At 51.9% G+C, this 19788-nt stretch overlaps 4 protein-coding genes across 7 annotated transcripts in view; 2 read left to right on the top strand and 2 right to left on the bottom strand.

The window, feature by feature from the left end:
• The window catches only part of ANKFY1 (ankyrin repeat and FYVE domain containing 1), a 66946-nt gene extending 64561 nt beyond the window's left edge, over positions 1-2385 (top strand). The window contains exon 25 of the mRNA XM_053275199.1: positions 110-2385. Coding sequence (XP_053131174.1) covers positions 110-242 — 133 coding nt within the window. The 3' untranslated portion in view covers positions 243-2385. The remainder of the gene's footprint in view (positions 1-109) is intronic.
• Positions 2386-3931: 1546 nt separating this feature from the next.
• LOC128336054 (neuferricin) lies at positions 3932-8557 on the bottom strand. Of its 2 annotated transcripts, XM_053275186.1 has the most exons (4): positions 7869-8261; positions 7188-7328; positions 6379-6565; positions 3932-4306 (listed from the first exon to the last, which is right to left on the bottom strand). In XM_053275186.1, the coding sequence occupies exons 1-4, from the start codon at positions 8128-8130 to the stop codon at positions 4084-4086; spliced, it is 813 nt and encodes a 270-aa protein (XP_053131161.1). In that variant the 5' UTR covers positions 8131-8261; the 3' UTR covers positions 3932-4083. The 2 variants fall into 2 exon arrangements, with proteins under 2 accessions (XP_053131161.1, XP_053131162.1); XM_053275187.1 differs by lacking the exon at positions 7188-7328 and having other exon boundaries at positions 7869-8557.
• A 427-nt stretch (positions 8558-8984) lies between these two features.
• ACACA (acetyl-CoA carboxylase alpha) overlaps positions 8985-19788 on the top strand; it is a 140041-nt gene continuing 129237 nt past the window's right edge. The window contains exons 1-2 of the mRNA XM_053274908.1: positions 8985-9033; positions 10152-10290. Coding sequence (XP_053130883.1) covers positions 10265-10290 — 26 coding nt within the window. The 5' untranslated portion in view covers positions 8985-9033; positions 10152-10264. The remainder of the gene's footprint in view (positions 9034-10151; positions 10291-19788) is intronic.
• Positions 9353-15222, bottom strand: LOC128335950 (uncharacterized protein C17orf78 homolog). 3 transcript variants are annotated; one of them, XM_053274915.1, is made up of 7 exons: positions 14747-15222; positions 14115-14204; positions 12905-13174; positions 11961-12065; positions 11457-11578; positions 10056-10172; positions 9353-9457 (listed from the first exon to the last, which is right to left on the bottom strand). In XM_053274915.1, the coding sequence occupies exons 1-7, from the start codon at positions 14799-14801 to the stop codon at positions 9446-9448; spliced, it is 771 nt and encodes a 256-aa protein (XP_053130890.1). In that variant the 5' UTR covers positions 14802-15222; the 3' UTR covers positions 9353-9445. The 3 variants fall into 3 exon arrangements, with proteins under 3 accessions (XP_053130890.1, XP_053130888.1, XP_053130889.1); XM_053274913.1 differs by lacking the exon at positions 9353-9457 and having other exon boundaries at positions 9468-10172; XM_053274914.1 differs by lacking the exon at positions 9353-9457 and having other exon boundaries at positions 9468-10172; positions 11457-11575.

The raw sequence follows: 19788 nt of genomic DNA, 5'->3' as shown, positions 1-19788 counted from the left end.
TTGTAAGACAAGCTTTTGTGGGAAAGCGGTACATAAATATTTGTAGTAGAATGATTTGGGAGGGCGGCCGGCCGAACCTGTTCTAAAAAGCCATTTCCCTTCCTTGCAGCCGGCACTGCGGCCGTCTGCTCTGCCACAAGTGCTCGATGAAGGAGATCCCCATCATCAAGTTCGACTTGAACAAGCCCGTTCGGGTCTGCAACATCTGCTTCGACGTCTTGACTCTGGGGGGCGTCTCCTAGTCCCCCGCGGGAAGAGGAGCCATTCCCAGGAGGTGCCCCTGCTTCATTCTTAACGGCTGCTGCGAAGTCGCCGATGGTGGTGGGGGTCGGGAGCATCTTATTGCGTCTTCCCCGTGACGGTAGACTCTGATGGACTTTTAAGGGTCCACATCAACACTATATTCTGGTCGAATCCAATTCCGTACCATTCCCCAAACCCGTTGGTGGGTGGGCGTTCTCGAAAACGAGAGTGCAAACGCATCGGGACTTTTAGGCGAAAGAGTTGGGCGCGGCCCTCTCCTTCAAACACAGGGTGTTCAGAAATGAGAGTTTCATCCCACCACAGGCCTCTGTCTGTGATGCAGCAAAACGGGACCACTTGGAAGTCCCAGGACACTTATTTGGGATGGTCTTAGCACTTAAATTTTCCTGGAGATCTACAATCTTGTGGTGTTAAACTCCTGCGTGATCTTCGCGCCGGGTTTCCCCCTTTTCGTTGCATTGCGGAAGAATTTTCTCCATGGCCTTAAGACAAAAGCTTTACCGTTTCTCCCGCAGAAAAGGAGCCAGACGTGTGTGTGTCTTCATAACTTCTCCCTCCCTCCCTGAATATCCCGTTTGCCGCGTCGGAGGGGAGAAGCAGGAAGTGATCTTGGCTTCCAGATTTGATCCCGGCGAGCAGGGTCTTCTTGACAGAGGTTTACGGGGTTGAGGAATTGTGGTGAGGCGTCTTGAACGCACGGCAGCTTGTTCCGATGATACGAGGGTGGCGCACAGAGGAGCCAGTCATGAAGGAATCCTTGTTGCGGCTGCCCCCTCCGTAGGGAGCCAGCAAGGCTCTTGCGGAGGTTTTCTTTAGAATTTCCTGGAGTGGGAGACGTTGGGAATTTGCCCAACTGAGCACCCACCCCCTCACCAGTATTAAATGCCATAGACAGCCTCCCACATACCCACATTTTCCTTCAGCATGGACGGGGGAGGGGGTCTCCTCCGTGGACACCAGTTCTGCCCCATACCAAAATTGGGTCCCTCCAAGCAGATCCTAAATCACTGGGCAACTTGCACACAGAAGCACCGAGGGGATCCAGTCACCCCAGATTGACACACACACAGAGCTTTTTGTCTTTTTAAAGAAGAAAGCAAAATTTGGAAGACAGACGAAGCCTTCATTATTGTACTAACGGATTTGCTGGGACACGTTTTTCTCTCGCCTTCAGTAACCACTACCCCTCACCCCCCAAATGCACCCCTCTCCCGTCTAGAATACTAATATACCCTGTAATGTTTACCGCCCACGTATATATATACATATGTAAAAAGAGCTGATACCAGAGTGCTACTTTTTTATATCTGTGATTTATAGGATGATAATGGCTTTATATGTTGATTGATATCTGGGGCATGTGCAGTTAAAAAAAATACTTTTTAGGGGGAAACTTTTAAAGGTTGAAGCTAGACCAGTGCATTTCAAGTCTGCTGTTAAGCCTTCTGAACTTCTGAAAAACAAAACTGGAAATCTTCCCTCTTTGATTTCTGTTTAGTGGAGATATATTTTGTGTTTTTCCCATTCTGGGGAGAAGGTCGATTTTGTGTGTCTGTCCCTCCTTTTCTCGGTCTTACAAGCAAGAAACGGTGCCAGTCAGATGCTCATTGTGGCAGCCCCTATCTCATTTCTCTCCCTCTCTCCCTCTCAAATTCCCGTTGGGATGCATTCTGGAGAAGTTGCAGGAAATGAAATGTAACAAAAATCCAGTTCACCCAAGACTTAGCATTTCACTTTGGGGATAGCCGTGGCTTGAGAAATCAATCTTGGTCGAGCCCAAACCACCAAATCCGAGCTATTGATCCTGACTCACTCTTTGTAACGTGCCTCGAATCTCTGAGCTCCTGTTGAGAAGAGCTCCCTTTTTGTAAAGACCTTCCTGGCATCAAGTGAATTGGATGAGGTGACAGATCCCAGCATCTTTCAGGACCGCGATACTTGTATGGTGGTAACTGCCTTAACGCAAGCAGAAATCCCAGAGCCAAGGCAGCGGGAAGATGTGCATTTTTTCCAAAGGAGATCCGGTCCTCAAGCACGTGCTTCTCTGGGTTCTAGGTGGGTTTTGTGAGATTGTGCAAAAATAATCACTGTAACGGACTTCTAATAAAAGGCCTGATCCTACTCGGCTGATTGGCCCCAACTTTGTGTTAAGAGGTGGCATTTCTGGATGTCGGGGGCCTCCATCCCTTCTGTAGAGAGGTCGCCCTCAAGCCAGCTTGGCAGAATGGCAGAATTAAATCAAACAGCTTGGGCTTTCCGTTGTAGAGGTTCTTCCCTTGCAGATTTCCCAGGCTCAGAATCTGGGGTGTTCTGGCCACACTGACCTCCTCTTCCACCACCGCCTATTTTCTGACTTTGGTGAGTTGGAGCTGATGTCAGAAGCACTCAAGCTATTGCCAGCAAGTCTCGATGTCTTATCCACCTTGGGTGGGGATGGATGGGTGTCACTTTTCCTCCCCTTACCCTATGTAAGAACAGCCCTGCTGGATCCAGCCCAAGGAAGCCCATCTAGTTTAGCATCCTGTTTTGCACAGTGGCCCAGCAGATGCCGCTGGAAGCCACAGGCAGGAGTTGAGGGCAGGCCCTCTCTCCTGCTGTAACTCCCCTGCAACTGGTACTCAGAGGCATCCTGCCTCTGAGGCTGGAGGTGGTCTCTAGCCCTCCAACTAGTAGCCCTTGATAGACCTCTCCTCCATGAAGTTCTCCAAACCCCTCTTCAAGCCAATCAGGTTGTTGGCTGTCAGATCTTGTGGCAGAGAATTCCACAAGTGGATGATGCCTTGTGTGTAAAAGTACTTCCATTGGTTGGTCCTCGATTTCCTGGCAATCAGTTTCATAGGATGTTCCTGGTTCTAGTGTTATGTGAGAGGGAGACTCTTGTATATGTCTTTGGGCACTGGTGCATGGTTCCGAGAGGCTGCGAACTGAACGGGAAAGGCCTTTTTCGACATGCTGGACACCCACACTGGCATTCCCAAGTGGAAAAATATTCTCTCTCTCCCTCCTCCTCAGGGTTATGTTTTGCCAACAAACCATTCCTTTTGAATGGTTGGCTGAGTGTGTGGTTTAGAGCTGACCTGTTCTGGCTGCATGATCCCAGAAGTGGGATCTGGTGGGCCACTGTGCGAAACAGGATGCTGGACTAGATGGGCCTTGGGCCTGATCCAGCAGGGCTGTTCTTATGTTCTTAAGTGCACCTAAGGAGCCTTTCACTGGCCCACTTATTGGCCACAAGCAGCAGCAGAGGTGGAGAACCTGTGTTCGGGCTGTACCACCGCCAGGGTAGGATCCACACCCTAGAATGCGCCTCACCTTTTTAAAGAGTGTTTCATGAAGCGAGCACCCCTCATGGGGTACAGCCCAGCCTTGACTTGACCCACCACAGTTCCTGTTGGGAAGAATCGAGCCCAAGTCTCGGAAAGGATTTTGCATGCTTCCGTTCTGCTGTCCTACCCATGAAGTTCCCCAAACCTGGGTCGCTAGCGGTGGTTGGACTACAACTCCCATCACCCTCACTACCACAGGGCATGATGGGAGTTGTAGTCCAACAGCTAGGTGAACCCTTGTCCTGCCTGGGCAAGTGGGGGGGGGGGTAATTGCGAGAAACCCGCCACAGAAAATGTGGAAAAAACCCACTCTGAAATAACGAGACTGATTGCGGCAGCCATTCTGGGTCCATATTTACTATAAATGTGATGGTATTTTCGCAAGTGTTTAGATGCTTATGTGACGGAGCAGTAGCGTTAACTGAATGGGATGGTGACCGTCTTGTCTTTTGGGGGGAGTGGGAAGGGGAGGAGAGAAGGAACTTGCACATCCTCATGCCGGGCTGTAATCTTTCAAAGCACACCAGTCAGCCTGTGGGTGGCACCCTTCGTATTCCTGCAGATTGGGGTTGTCCAGGTCTCCCCTCTCGTCCGGGCGGGACTGTGGTGGCCCTGAAGAAGGCGCTTCTGTTCTCACGCACACGCAGCGGCTGTGAGAGGAGCCGGGCTCGTAGAGTTTCCGGGGGACGCCGGTCCACTCTTGGGAGATGCCCCCACTGCAGAGGCAGAAAGGGAAATGGACACACCTTGAAATGGGCGGACCGCAGCTATGGCGGGTTCATCGCCCATGGTTTTGCCCACTTGGGAACAGCTGTTGGGCCGAGGCATGGGCTGTTCGTGCGGAGCAGAGGGGTCAGCATGTATTTAGATGACCCCTTTGTGGTTCTCTGGTATTTAGCAGAGGGAGAGCAACTGGCCCTATCTGTCCCAGCACAGCACCTCCCACGTGGCTGTTGCTGGTGTGGCTGCCTTGCTGCTTTTTAGATTGTGACTCCCTTAGGCACAGAGAACCAAATCTATTCTTTTAGGAAAACTGCTTTGAGAACTTGGGTTGAAAACTGGTATATAAATAACAGCAGTAGCACTACTTCTGGGGAGCTGAAAGCATAAATGTCCTCTTTATAACTTGCGCTCAGGATTGGATATTTAAACTTTAAAGCCTGTGGGGCAGTCTGTGTACTTCTCAGCTGGGACCTAGACTGTTCTGGGAGGTTTAAAGTTGAAAAACCCAAACCCCACCAGCTGAGAAGCAACTGAACCCCATTTTTCATGTTAGGTTTAGTACTTGAATATTGCAATGTCAACATTTATGTAACTTTCCTCAATGGTTACCCCACATTGCTTAAGGGTCACATATGGTGTCCCACAGGAACATGTGTAGCTGCCACATACTGAGTCAGATCATCAAGCTCTGTCCTGTCTGCACAGACTGGTAGCAGCTTCTCCAAGGTTGCAGGTAGGAGTCTCTCCCAGCCCTATCTTGGAGACACCAGGGAGGGAACTTCTCTCACTTTAGCCTCACAACAGCCCTGCAAGGGGGGCTTTGCCGAGTGTGTAACTGGCTCCAGTTAACTGCTAACTAGCAATGATAATATTGGGTGGATCACAATAATACAGTGAAAACATCCAATTAACACACAACACAAGTTACAACATGATAGACAATATTTTATACAGTACGAAACTTTAAGAAGTCAGAGTGAACAGAAAAGTCTTCATCTGGCATCTAAAAGAACATAGTTATGGCACTAGGTGAGTTTCTGCGGGAGGCTGTTTTACAGAGGGGTGCCACCACTGAGAAGACCCTCTCCTTAGTAGACCTACCTCGTCTCATTCGGCAAGGGCACTTGGAGCAAGACCTTAAGGTCTGGGTCAGTACAGATGGGGCATGACGCTCTCTCAGGTAATGCGGTCCCAAACCCTTTAGGGCTTCAAAGGTTAAAACCAGCACTTTGAATTTGGCCCGGAAATGGACTGGGAGCCAGCATAGCTGATGAAACACTGGCGTGAGAAGATCAAAATGCCCCATGCCAGTTCATAATTTCCAACCACCTGCAGCTTCCGGACCATTTTCAAAAGCAGCCCCACCTACAACGTCAAGTAAGCTTCAGCGCCGAGTGGGGATGTGATCTCGATCCTTCCCCCTTCTGGTCCAACACTATGCACAACCAGTGTGTGCTCTCATTGTTTCCCATCTGTGTGCAGAAATGAATTTTGTTCTAGGAGGCAGGATCCAGGCAGTGTGAGAGGAACTAAAATTAACTGAGCAGACATTTTTAAAAACGTAAGCATGTACATGTGCACACGCCTTAGAGAGAACACTGCTCACAACTTCTAAATAACTGAATGTATACCACATGCTGTATTTATGTGCTTGCTGCCTTTGTAATTTTTCAGCCACAGAATTTCGGGCTCCAGACTGCCAATCAGAACACACACACACACACAGGTCTGGATGCCCCCATCACCTGGGAGGAGAGCTGGTCTTGGGGAAGCAAGCATGACTTGCTCCCTTAACTAAGCAGGGTCCACCCTGGTGGTATTATGAATGGGAGACTAGAAGTGTGAACTCAGTAAGATATTCCCCTCAGGGGATGGAGCCACCCTGGGAAGAGCATCTAGGCTCCAAGTTCCCTCCCCTGGCAGCTCCAAGATAGGGCTGAGAGAAACTCCTGCCTGCAGCCTGGGAGAAGCCGCTGCCAGTCAGTGAAGACAAGACTGAGTGAGATAGACCACCGGTCTGACTCAGTATATGGAAGCTTCCTATGTAGCTGCACATGAACCGCACCTCTGCTTGGAGCACAAAACCCTGCTTCCACTGCGGGCACTCCATTCGGCGTTGCATGGAGGCCAATGGTGCTTCTCCTCCTCCTCCTGGGCCTGGAGATGCTGCCCCTCTTGGATGAGGGCTTGGGCTTGCTTCAGGAGGGCGGTGGCCGCTCCATTCTCGTCGTAGAATCGTCCGGCCACTTTGCCTTTCAAAGGGAAAGAGAACAAGCAAGATGACTCTCCAAGCCTCCCGCTGGCCTTAAACCAGGGGTGGGTAGATTTTGTCCACCACTGTTGCTGAACTGCTACTCCCATCATCCACTGTCGCCATAAGCTGTGACTGAGGATCATGGGAACTGTAGTTCAACAATGACTGGAGGGCCAAGTTCACCGCACATACACCCCCTGAAGCTTGAAGATGATGAGCGGACTTCTGGATTAGACCGCGCTCCAGTATAGCATCTTCCCAGCTGCTTATGAGTAGACGGTGGGGAAGGGCATGGCCTTCCACCGTTCAGTCCTTAAATCGGGACCACAAACATTGGCCATCAGTAGCAGCTCGAGGGACATGCTCATGGTGGTTTTTGGCAATGGATACTCCCCCCTTGAGATGAAAGCTGACAGCTTTCTCTAGATGATTAGGGTAAAATGGCAGTCATTTTGGCACAGAGGAAGGGGCCAAGGTGACTAGAGGACGTTCCGTACATGCTCAGAGGCACCTTTTTAACAGCCCAGCCTGCGCCGGGGAGGAAAAGCAGGCACAGATGCATTTTACGGCCAAAGAGAAAGCAAAACCGGTTTCTCTGGACGCTGCTGTTACTCACGCACCAATGGGGACATAGTTCTTCCTGTAGAAAGCAAGCCATTTCTGGATGGCCAACATTTCTGAGGGCGATAATCCTGAAATATCATCCACCAATCCGATGGGGGTGAAGTCGCCCGTCGCAAAAGCTCGGGAAGCATCTTTCCCTAGAGAACACAGGAAGCTGTCTTACTCCGATTCAGACCCTTGGTCCATCTAGCTCAGTATCATTGACACTGGCTGGCAGCAGTTCTAGGCAGGAGTCTTTCCCAGGCCTAGCTTAAATGCTGCCTTTTTGCATGCAAAGCAGATGCTTTACAATTGGGAGCTACAGCCCCATCCCCTAAGAGGAATATTTTACAGCTCAAACGTAGTTGCCCATGTAAATGAAACCAAGGTGGACCCTGCTTAGCAAAAGCTCCCTATGCAGACCTGTTCTGCTCCCCCCAAGAACTCACACATGGAGTGTCCCATTTAAATGCAAACCGGGACAGACCCTGCTTAGCCAAGGGGACCAGTTATGCTTGCCACCGCCAGACCAGCTTCCCTGCCTGCTCTGACCCTAGTGCCGCTCTTCACTCCCCGGATCCTCTCACACCTATTTGCATGGCCAGCAACCCACACTCCTCCCGTTAGGGCAAGGGAGAGAAGCCGGTCTGGAGAAGGCTCCCAGGAGGAATCGGGCAAGCAGCAGCAGCAGCAGGTACCTGAGAAGAAGCTGTAGGCGCCCCCAGGCCCATAATGCTGGCGCCCCCTCTGCACATCGAAGACTTGTCCCAACACCGCCAGGTACAGTCCAGCGCTGTTTTCCGCCCCGGTGTAACGCCCTAGCTCGGCGAGGCTCAGCACCAGCTCCGCGCCCTCCTCCTGCCCCAGGAGCCACACCCGGGAATCGAACCTGCCACTCCAGAACCAGGCGGCCGCGCAGCCCAGCGCCAAGCCGGCCAGCGCTCCCCTCCACCGCCGCATGAGCGGGCGTGCCTTGGACCTCTCGGGAGGGGCGTGGCGACGCCTTCCTCCCGCAGTCAAGATGTCGCAGGTGGGCCGCCTCTGAGGGCGTCACGTGGTAGGCCTCCTCTGCGCTCATTGGCTGCCGGTATCCCGTGGTCCGCGCTGACTAGCTGATGCGGTGCCCACTAGGAGCCTGAGCCTGTAGCGACGCGCTCTCCTGCCGATCAACGCACCTTTTCCTGTGCCTCGGAGCCCGCCCACAAGCCTTGACGCATGCTCAGGACGGCCGAATGAAGCTCCTCTCTTTGTTCTCTGCCCAGAACTCCTAGGACGCGGTGGAAGGAAGGTCGCTTTACGGCTCCTGCGTGAAAGGAGTCGCTGTCGCGGGGCGGCCGTGTCGTAAACCCCTCCAAGAGCGAACACTTGGCTTTTTTACAGCGCCGCCTAGCGGCAGTCGGCCAAACGCTCTCCTCGCTGGGCGGCAGCGTCGCAAAAGGAGGCGTGACGCCGTTTTGCGACGCTGGGCGGCCGTGCGAGAGAAGTGAGGGAGTGAAGGAGGCGGTGTAGCTGTAGCACAGTTTTGTCATACTCATCGACGAGTGGTACTTTGGAGCATGCTCAGATGCATAGTGTACCACTCCTCGATGAGTATGACAAAACTGTGCTACATAGCATGAGCAACGACACGGAAGTAGTAGCAAAATCTGAGCGGCAGGGGAAAAGAACACACTAGCTGTAGAGAACAGGAAGCTGGACTATAGAACGGCTTGCCCTACCGCTTCCGGGAGGAAGCAGCGACCAGGAAGCGGAATTGTAGAGCGGCTTACCCGGGTTAATAACAATTAGCCATGGGGAGAATAATAAATGTAGCCCAACCTGAGCCAGCCCCAGCAGCACGAGGCGGTCGTTGCAGCTGCTGGGGTGTGTGGGAGAGATCTTGCATGGAAGGGGGAGGGAGGGAGGCAGGGGGCTTCTTTGGGGAGCAGCCCAGTCCTGGCACACAAACACAGAGCCGGTGGGGCTGTTCTCCCCAGAGGTCTCCATTCCTGCCCCTTCCTCCGGGTGCTCATTTTGCACAGGCCCAGACAGCAGTTGCTCTTGCCTTGCAGAACTGCGTGGAATCCCTGCTGCTGTTCTCTCCAGAAGGAGCTGGATGTCTCAGGGAATCCCTTTTAGACAGAAACGATCTTCATTATGACCACGCAAATAAATAAATAAATAAATAAGGAAGACAGAAAGATAACTGAGAAAACAAGTTGTATTTTACTCGTTCCAGAACAAACGGTTACATGCTCCTGACCCTTGGGCCTTTTTTGCGACAGTGCATTTGATGTTAAGCTTTTGCCTGGAAAATAAAGGGGAAACTTGTGTTGACATGGTTGGCAAATTTAGCAGTATTGTTACGGTATAAATGGGACTCTATAGGTCCACATAAATTTAGTGCAGGACTGGGTGCGGTGGGGGGGGAGCACTAGAACCAGGGTCATCCCGTGAAACTGATTGCCAGGAAATCTATGACTGACAGGAGGAACTGCTTTTCCACACAGCACGTGATTAATCTATGGAATTCTCTGCCTCAGGATGTGGTGATAGCCACTAAGCCCTTAAAGGGGGCTTAGACAAGGGCTATCAATGGTTACTAGTCTGGTGGCTATAGGCCACCTCCAGCCTCAGAGACACACCTAGGACATTTTGGAGCCCAGACCTGAAGGGCTTTGCGGGGGGTGTCGGGTGCACGTTAAATATCTCCCCCCCCCAACGGCCGTTATGCGGTGGGGACAGGGCCGGCCAGCAGTTTGTGTGGGCCCCCAGAAGTGGAGTTAGTGCAGGCCTGGAAGTGACATTAACACGTTATGTGTCTAATGCCTGCACTGAGGCACTCTTCTGATTAGAAGGCCTCTCCAGTTGGATGGGGAAAGCATGACTGAACGGTGTCGCCAGACCATTGTAGATGTCCCAGGTGTGGCCAGGTCTGTGTCTGCTTCTTTCTTCTTCTCCTTGCCTGTTGTGAATCTCTTTTGTACAATCTTGCTTCTCAGCATGCAACGGAAACACGGAAACTGAATGAGGGAGAAGCTGTTATACGCACAGCCAGACCAGAACCTCCCAATGACTCCACAAGGGAATCCATTCACAGTTCATTGGAAAGCTCATGAAGAATGCCCTCCAGAAGCAAAGGTACAGATGCACTCTTTGTTTCTACATAAACTGGGGAGGGTGTGTGTGAAATTGGGGTTCTTGTACTGTTCTCCCAGCTCCCTCCTCAGCAAAAATCAGAGGTGTATCGTCACTTGCAAAGCTTGATTGCTACATGCAAACATCATAAAAACATGCTAACAAAAAACCCAAGGTTCGCACCCACCACCCTCCGCCAAATGCCAGAGTCCCGGCACTGGCAGGGAGGGGGCACTGCCTCTGTTACTCCTGCCATGCTGCTGGCTCCCACGTTGACTCCTTGAAACCCACTGATGCTCCCCTGATGCTGGTTTTTTTTTCATAGGAACCTAGGAAACTGCCATATACTGAGTCAGACCCTTGGTCTATCTAGCTCAGTATTGTTTTCACAGACTGGCAGCGGCTCCTCCAAGGTTGCAGGCAGGAATCTCTCTCAGCCCTCTCTTGGAGATGCTCTTCCCAGAGCGGCCCCATTACAGGCAAGAGTCTCTCTACCAGCCCTATCTCATTGGAGATGCTGCCAGGGAGGGAACTTGGAACGTTCTGCTCTTCCCAGAGCGGCTCCATTCCCTGAAGGGAATATCTTGCAGTGCTTACACTTCTAGTCTCCCTTTCATATGTAACCAGGACAGACCTTGCTTAGCTATGGGGACAAGTCATGCCTGCTACCACAAGACCAGCTCTCCTCCTTTCCTGACGTGCAAGTCTGACCTGCAGAAAACTGAGGAAAGGGGGCTTCTCGGACTGCATTGCCAGACGGGCGGCTTGACTGCAGCAGGAAGTGCCTTAAGCCAGTTCTGAGCACTGAGCTTAAGTGCCTTAAGCCAGTTCTGAGCACTGCACCCAAGTGCACTGCACCCAAATGCTCATTTTGTAGGGTGCGTGTCATGCTTGGTGACTGCGAATCATCAGGGGGAGGCAGAATAAAGCCACTAGCTGTATGAAGGGCCGCTTCTGCCGCTGTCCTGATGTTTCCTTGTATGAACTCCCCTCTGCCTAAGTGTTGCGAAGCTGAGTTCAGCCACTGTTTGGAAAGGCTCTGGGAAGTCAGGTCGAGCATAGGCGTGTCAGGAGTTCCCACAGCAGGACAGCCCCGAGAATCAAGGAGGCAGCTCTCTGCTGGCCCGGCCTACCCTTTGCCTCGGAGTGGGCCCGCTAAGCAGTCTTACCAGGCAGGGCACTTTGCATATCACAAACATGAGGATGGCCAGCATGACGGGCACCAGGGCAGACAGGATGAGGACTTTGAAGAAGATGGCTTTCTTTTTCCGGTTTCTCAGTTCGTCTGCTTCTGTCAGGAGAGAGAGAGGGAGAGAGAGACAGACAGACAGACAGAAACAGGCTCTGTGAAGGACAGAGGATGGAACGGGAAAGAAGTGTATGCCATGCCCCCACCTGCCCCGTGACTCCTGGGCTGGAAATCCAAATAGTACCCCCCGCCTCCACTCAAAGCACTCACTGCCTCCCTCTTGGGCAGCTCTGTTGAGCTCCACCCGGGCACGCATAGGAAACCTTCCTCGTGGATTGGACCACAGAGGTTTGGGGGGTGTTGTTTTTTAAAGGCAGGGGTCCTAAATTATTCTGAAATCCCGTTGCAATCTGTAGTATGTATCCACACTCAGTACGTAGTACTTGTGGCTTCGTGATGGAAAACGTGAACAGAAGCTCGTTACCGCAGGGTCTGCTGTCGCTGGTTCCGTTGGTGGCTCTCCCTGTAGCCCCCCCGCTCTTGGTCAGGGGGCTGCTGATGGCGCAGTTGGACGCCCCCGGCAAAAGTGCTGCGGACAGAAAGGGATAGTTTCAGGGGGTGGTCTGTGGGGAGCTCAGTGACCCCGTGCCTTCAACGTGGGCTTCACTACTCAGCAGCAGCTGAGGCCGGGGATGATTCCGATTAGGGTCATGGTGTGTGTGTGTGTTTGTGGGCGGGCAGAGGGGGAGACAAAGGTATGAGCCTTTTGCTCCTAGGGCGTGTCCCCCCCCTCCAAGTTCCCCACCTTGCAGCTGGAGGGGCTCACATGATGAGAAAAAAAAGAGTCCTACACATAAGAAAACCTAGTATGGCAGAGAGAAAGTGAGATGATAACTCTTCTCTCTGACATGCTGCTTCTGTTTCCAGAAGATTATCATGACTGTCACAGAGAAATCAAACAAACAAACAGAGGGGCATTTCATCACCATGTGAGCCCTACCTGCAAACATGCTCGAGGCCCATTGGCACGCTTTGTTCAAGTGTCCAGTGTACAGAAGTGCAGATCTGTACACGGGTACGGTCATTCACATGCTATGTGAAACGCAGGGACAGAAGTGCACCTCCTCCTCTCTGTACCCTGCATTTGGAGGACTTGTAGCCAGGTGGACTTTTAAAAACCAACACAGGTGCCCTCATTCACACAAGCACATGTACAAGTGTCCAGATATCTGGACACTCGTTACCGCATCATGTCTGCAACTGGGCGATGGTACAGCTCAGAGACAGGGCTAGGAGCTCTGTGAGAAGCACTCGGCCAGACGCTTGCTCGGCATCCACGCCAGAGCAGGCGGTGTACGCCCTGCGGCTTCACCGGCTGATGCCAGTGCTGGAAAGAACACGAGCCAGCCGCCAGGTCCATGCCATCACCTTTCCCTGTCACGTGGACTTCTGCCTGGCTCTGGAGGCTTCCTTGATGGTCTGCTGGCTCCAGGCAGCACGTCCCCGCACAGTCCTCTGTATCTTGATCAGCAATCAGTTTCAGGCTCTGGAGAAGAGGCCGAGCTTCCGGGCTGCCTCTGTGCATTACCTCCGAAACGATGAGATGCACCTGCACGGGGCCATGGGCATCAGAGCACTGGAAAACCGCCACTGTCTGGTTCCAGATGAGCTCCTCTCGCATCGCTGCCTGTCCCATTGCTACCGAAAGTCAAGCAAAAGGCCTCGGCTAGGTATGGCTTCCAGGCAGCCCCACGGCCGCTCTGTGGGCAACCTTCCAGTCTAGGGTTGCCAACGCTTCCTTTCCAGAATGAGGGACACAAGTGGGTGAGGGCTGGCTGGGGGTGGGGAGCAGTGTCTGGGAGGTGTACGCAATGGTAATCAAGAGCCTGAGTATCACTGGCATACATGCAATTGGATAAATGAGGGACCAGTGCTGTAGGGACCAAGATTTCATCCTTGAAATGAGGGACGTCCTGCGTAATGAGGGACAGTTGGCAACTCTAGGCCAGTCCCTGTCCTCCAGAGATCACCTAGGCTGAGAGGTACATAGGAACATAGGAAGCTGCCATATACTGAGTCAGACCATTGGTCTATCTAGCTCAGTATTGTCTTCACAGACTGGCAGTGGCTTCTCCAAGGTGGTAGGCAGGAATCTCTCTCAGCCCTATCTTGAAGAAGCCACCAGGGAGGGAACTTGAAACCTTCTGCTCTTCCCAGAGCGGCTCCATCCCCTGAGGGGAATCTCTTGCAGTACTCACACATCACGTCTCCCATTCATATGCAACCAGGGCAGACCCTGCTTAGCTATGGGGACAAGTTAAATGGTTAAGTGCCCCATCCTGTTCTCTGCACAAAGTGGGTCCATTCCCAAACTAAAGTGGGTGCCAGAACAACGACACTCACGTCTGTATCGTGCCATCTGCTCCCGCACTGGTATGGCGCCATCTTTCCCCGTGCGTGAAATCTTGATGAAACTTAGCGAGGAGGTTGCCTGGCAGGTCTCTCTAGGGAAGACCACCCACAGCTGCTACCGCAGCTGCTCCAGACTTCACGGCTTCAGGAGCCGCCTCCTCCTCCAGCAAAGGGACCTGCCCAAGAGAGGCCGTGATGGGCCAAGGCCTTCCTGAAGATGTCCTACCTTTCAGCAAGATGGAGATGCCCTTGGTGCCTTGAGGAAGGCGCTCGGAGGACCTCTGCACAAAACAGGCATACTTCTTCCCAGCTGGTCCTGAGAAGGAAAGGCAGAGCAGGTGGTGAGCCGCCTCTCGATTGTGGGCTGCAGAGGGCTTCAGAGCCAAAGCCCGACTCGCTCCCCGTGCACACATCATGGCCTGTGGTGCGTCCCGCGTCCCCTCTCCTGCTGCTGTCCCCATCCGTGTGGTCTGACCCTAGCCTAGGAGAGTACCAAGCCCCAATTAAGCGCCTTTTGAGTCCCGGTTTTGTCAGTGGAGAGACTGAGGGAGAGGACATGAGAACAGTCCTGCTGGATCAGGCCCAAGGGGGCCCTCTGACCCAGCCTCCTGTATCCCACCAGAGGTCTCTGAGAAGCCCACAGGCAAGTGGTGAGGGGCCCCTGCCCTCTCTCCTGCTGCTGCTGCTGCTATGGCTCCCCTGCCCCTGGTATTTGGAGGCATCTTGGGAATAAGCCACATGAACCCAGTGGGACTTCCTTCTGAATAAACAAAGACATTTCAAATCTCTGGTTTTGGATGTCTCTTTGCGTTTTGTCCTGGCATGTCTACTATTGGCGGGGTGAGTCATTCTACTCACCATCCTGATTAAAATGTTGTATGAGCAGTAAACTAAACAGGAGTGCAAAGCCCATGACGTCGGAAGAAGATTGTCGTACACTGCCTTGCTTTCCCTCCTTCGATGAACTGCCACAAGTTTGATGTGGGAGAGGGAGGCAGGCTTCTTGATGGGTGTGGGAAATGGTCAGGATCCAAAGGCAGGGCGATTACTTCCTTCCTCAAAATATTACAGCGGCACAGATGCAAAATGACTGAAAATATGGACGTCTTGCTTTTGACTGCTTTCGCCTGTGTGTTGGCAGTTTAGTCCATCTCATGAGCAGTGATGCCATAGGCAGAGATGCTTCACCTTGAGGTCCCAATTTCCATTGTAAGTAGAGCGTCCACGCTGGACTCCCAAGGGAAGCGTAAGCAGAGGAATCCGGCCTGGCTGAAGAGCGACGTCTGCTGCTCAGCGGGCAAACTCTCTCTGCTGCGGCTCCTTCTTGCCGTCTTGTCTCCATTCTGTTCTCCTGTCTCATTGTTCTGTGGCTCTAGAGTGTTTGTGTGATGATGGTCCTTCTCTTTTCCTTCTAGAATCTAGGATGCTCAGCCCAGTCAGGAATGAGCAAGAGCTGAGTTGATCAGTGTCAACATTCAACATCATTTCTTCTTCTTCTTCTTCTTCTTCTTCTTCTTCTTCTTCTTCTTCTTCTTCTTCTTCTTCTTCTTCTTCTTCTTCTTCCTCCTCCTCCTCCTCCTCCTCCTCCTCCTCCTCCTCCTCCTCCTCCTCCTCCTCCTCTTCTTCTTCTTCTTCTTGCTGCAATGTTGCTCTTGCTTCTTCTTAACACAGCCCTCCATTTTCACGTCTGCTCTTTGGGGATGGGTGTGGTGTGACCAGCGCCAGAGTCTTCCAAAGCAGCCCCACAGTTATTCTAACACTCTGGCCGTGTCCAGCGGCATTGCTAGAAGATCGTAAAAGATCCAGGACCCACAGCCCCCTTTGGATAATTACACTCGTCATTCCACCCACCCCAAATAATGACACATGCTTTTAAAAAGTCCCTGATATTAGAATGCAGCGCCCGTGAAGGTGGGAGCAGCAGAGAGCTGAGCGGGGGGAGGATCGCTTCCCTGCTCTTCTGTGTAGGTGCCTCCACAGCTGCCCTTCCTTTCTGGAAGAGGCCTTAGAGGAGGGGGGTGGCGAAGGAGATGAGGGGGCTCCCTCTGAGCCATTCATGACCCCAGGACTACCCCCCCCATGACACCCCTGGCCTGTCTCTACTCAATCTTCTTTGGTCCAAAAAAGAGCTGGTCTTGTGGTGGCAAGCATCAATGGTCCCCTTTGCTAAGCAGAGTCCACCCTGGTTTGCATTTGAATGGGAGACTACATGTGATGTGAGCACTGGAAGAGATTCCCCTGAGGGGATAACGGGGCTTGTAAGGATTAAATTGGGGAGGGGGATACAACCCCCTCCCCCCGGCTGTGAGGAGTCTCAGGTAGGCTGCCACCACCCACTTTTTAAAATAGAAGCAGAGTATAGCGGGAAACCCCTCCCTACAAGAAAGAGGCCTTCAGGAGCTTGTGATGAGGGCAGGACCCAAGAAGGAGTGACACCCTTTAACAACAAGAAGGATTTATTAATAACTGGATGGTTAGGAAATCTATAGAGGCATCACAACTGCTGCTTCCAGTCAAGTGAAACCCTCCCCCAGGGACTACAATACAAGAACCATGCAGTCAGATCCAAGCACTTAAGCAAAAATAAATCCAGCTAAACTGGTCCCTGTCCTTTGTATTTACTCCCAGCTGATTTCCAGCCCAAGGCTGTTCCTCTCTGCTTTCCCTTCAGTCGTTGCTGATCAGACCTCACTCCAAGGTCTCCAGGGACGAACTGAACTCTTAACACACTCCTCCCCACTCCTCTTTATTTATTTATTTTATTTTATTTATTGTTGAATTTCTATACTGCCTTTCATTAAAAACAACCCCGAGGCGGTTTACAAAAGTTAAAAACATGCAATGAAAATGACAATTAAAATATTAAGCTAAAAATATAAAACAAATCTAATTTAAAAACTATAAAATACAAGCATAAGAACTATAAATGAGTAAAAACACATAGAAGCAGCATAGAAACGCTCATGGAAAAGCCTGAGTAAAAAGCCAAGATTTAAGAAGCTTTCTAAAAACTGATGGAGTCTGAGGAGCAAAGGGCCACTGGGAGAGCATTCCAAAGTCTTTAAGCTGTTTCCAGTAAATCTCTCCCTCTGGATTGGGCCGCAGGGACTGGATTTCTCCTGGGTTTTCTTCCTTATTTGGAGAAGCCCACCCTCCAAGCAGTTCCTCTGATTGAGACCTCTCTGAAGCCCCACTAACACCACAGGGCCACTCTGGGAAGAGCGCCTGCCTGCTTGCCTGCAGAAGGTTCCAAGTTGGCACATTGGGACGAAAAACCCCAACTTCAAGTATATGCTGATGGGATCCGAGCTGTCGGAGACGGACCAGCCCAGGAAAGGGATCTTGGGTTTGTGGTGGACAGCTTGTTGAAAGTGTCGACTCAATGTGCGGCAGCTGTGAAAAAGGCCAATTCAATGCTAGGGATCATTAGGAAGGGAATTGAAAATAAAACGGCTAACATTATAATGCCCTTATACAAAACTATGGTGCGACCACACTTGGAGTACTGCGTACAATTCTGGTCACCACATCTTAAAAAGGACATTGTTGAACTGCGGAAGGTACAGAAAAGGGCAACCAAGATGATCAGGGGCCTGGAGCACCTTTCTTATGAGGCAAGACTACAACACCTGGGGCTTTTTAGTTTAGAAAAAAAGACGACTGCGGGGAGACATGATAGAGGTCTGTAAAATCATGCATGGTGTGGAGAAAGTGGAGAGAGAGAGATTCTTTTCCCTCTCTCACAACACTAGAACCAGGGGTCACTCCATGAAATTGATTGCCAGGAGGTCCAGGACCAACAAACGGAAGTACTTTTTCACACAACGCGTGATCCACTTGTGGAACTCTCTGCCACAGGACGTGGTGACAGCCCACAACCTGGATGGCTTTAAGAGGGGTTTGGATGACTTCATGGAGGAGAGGTCTATCAATGGCTACTAGTCGGAGGGCTGTGGGCCACCTCCAGCCTCAAAGGCAGGGTGCCTCTGAGTAACAGTTGCAGGGGAGTAATGGCAGGAGAGAGGGCATGCCCTCAACTCCTACCCATGGCTTCCAGTGGCATCTGGTGGGCCACTGTGCGAAGCAGGATGCTGGACTAGATGGGCCTCCTTGGGCCTGATCCAGCAGGGCTGTTCTTATTTTCTTATGTTCTTATGGTCTCCCTGGCAGCATCTCCAAGAGTGGGCTGGTAGAGACTCCTGCCTGCAACCTTGGAGAAGCCGCTGGCAGTCTGTGTAGATGACCCTGCGCTAGAGGGACCAAGGGTCTGACTCGGTATATGGCAGCAGCTGCCTCTGTTCTTATCCTAACCCAAGATGCAGGTGCCTCCCCAGCAGACAAAGCATGCAACGATTTTGCTTATGATGCAAACTATTGTAATCAACGAAAACTGTTGGGAAATGGCCTAACCACAACATGTCACACACTTGTCATCTGGGTGAGTCAGTGTTTTGAGTCCTGGAAACGGCATCTCTTTCCTGATCCTGAATAACTGGGGCAAAGGCTAAAATTGGAGGCGCCTTTGGAAAGATGGGCCGTTTGTGCCCAGGACAGCGGGCAGGCATCCTTCTTGAACCTGCCGGACAGCTCAGCTCATACTCCTGGTGCATGCCCCTCCCTGTCTGGTGGGAAGATGTCAGGGCCCATCTATTGGCAGAGAGAGACGGGGATCCTCAGAGCTGCACAGGGGGCCTCTCTGCATCAACGGAGCGTGGAGTGAGCGTGGGAGGCATCCATCCTTCCAGCGCAGAATGGCAGAATCTGTGGTTGCTTGTTCGGAGGCCTGCTTGTTCCCTGCCCTTGCCACAAGGTGGCGATGGAGATTGCTTTGTTTTCTCAGGTGCAGCCTTCAGAAGAAGGCTGCAGAGGTCAGTTGGTTTGTTTTCACTTGAAGAACTAAGCAGTTGTGGGGTTGTATTTATGATTGATGGATGGATGGATTGATTGACTGCCGTGAAGTCGTCGTCAACTCTGAGCAACTACAGAGAGAGATTCTCTCCAGGATGATCTTCTTCCACTTGGCCTTGAAGGTCTCTCGGTGGTGCATTCATGGATGTTGTCATCGAGTCCGTCCACCTTGCTGCTGGCCGTCCTCTTCTTCTCTTGCCTTCAGCCTTCCCCAGCATTATGGACTTCTCCAGGGAGCTGGGTCTTCTTCGCATCATGTTTTTGCATTTGGATGGGAGACCATATTGTGAGCATTGCCAGATATTCCCTTTAGGGGATGGAGCCAGAGCTCAGTGGAAGAGCAACTCCTGGGACATAGCAACATAGGAAGCTGCCATATACTGAGTCAGAACATTGGTCTATCTAGCTCAGTATTGTCTTCACAGACTGGCAGCGGCTTCTCCAAGCTTGCAGGCAGGAGTCTCTCTCCCAGCCCTATCTTGTTGGAGATGCTGCCAGGGAGGGAACTGGGAACCTTCAGCTCTTCCCAGAGCGGCTTCATCCCCTGAGGGGAAGATCTTACAGGGCTCACACATCAAGTCTCCTATTCAGATGCAACCAGGGCAGACCCTGCTTAGCTAAGGGGACAAGTCCTGCTTGCTACCACAAGACCAGCTCTCCTCTCCAAAGTTTTCCACACGGGCCTTCCTTGAACTCGCATCTCCTCCAGAATGGAGGGTGTGTATGCACATATCGGCCAGATTTACCCCGAAGTCCCTGCGAGTTATCGGGGAGCAGTTCACACACAATTCGGGGTGTTTTTTTTACTGCGCCGTAGAGTGTAGCCTGATTTATATCCGGAGTGAAAAAAATCCACTCTTGGTGCCATTTGTCATGGTAACGTCCCTGTTAGGGAAAGACTCCTGCCTGTAACCCCGGAGAAGCCTCTGCCAGTCAGTGTGGAGCCTCCCTGAGCAAGATGGTCCAAAGGTCTGACTCAGGATATGGCAGCT

The sequence above is a fragment of the Hemicordylus capensis genome, chromosome 12 (assembly GCF_027244095.1).
Source record: "Hemicordylus capensis ecotype Gifberg chromosome 12, rHemCap1.1.pri, whole genome shotgun sequence".
NCBI classification, from domain to species: Eukaryota; Metazoa; Chordata; class Lepidosauria; order Squamata; family Cordylidae; genus Hemicordylus; species Hemicordylus capensis.
This window is presented reverse-complemented; position numbering and strand designations above follow the sequence as displayed.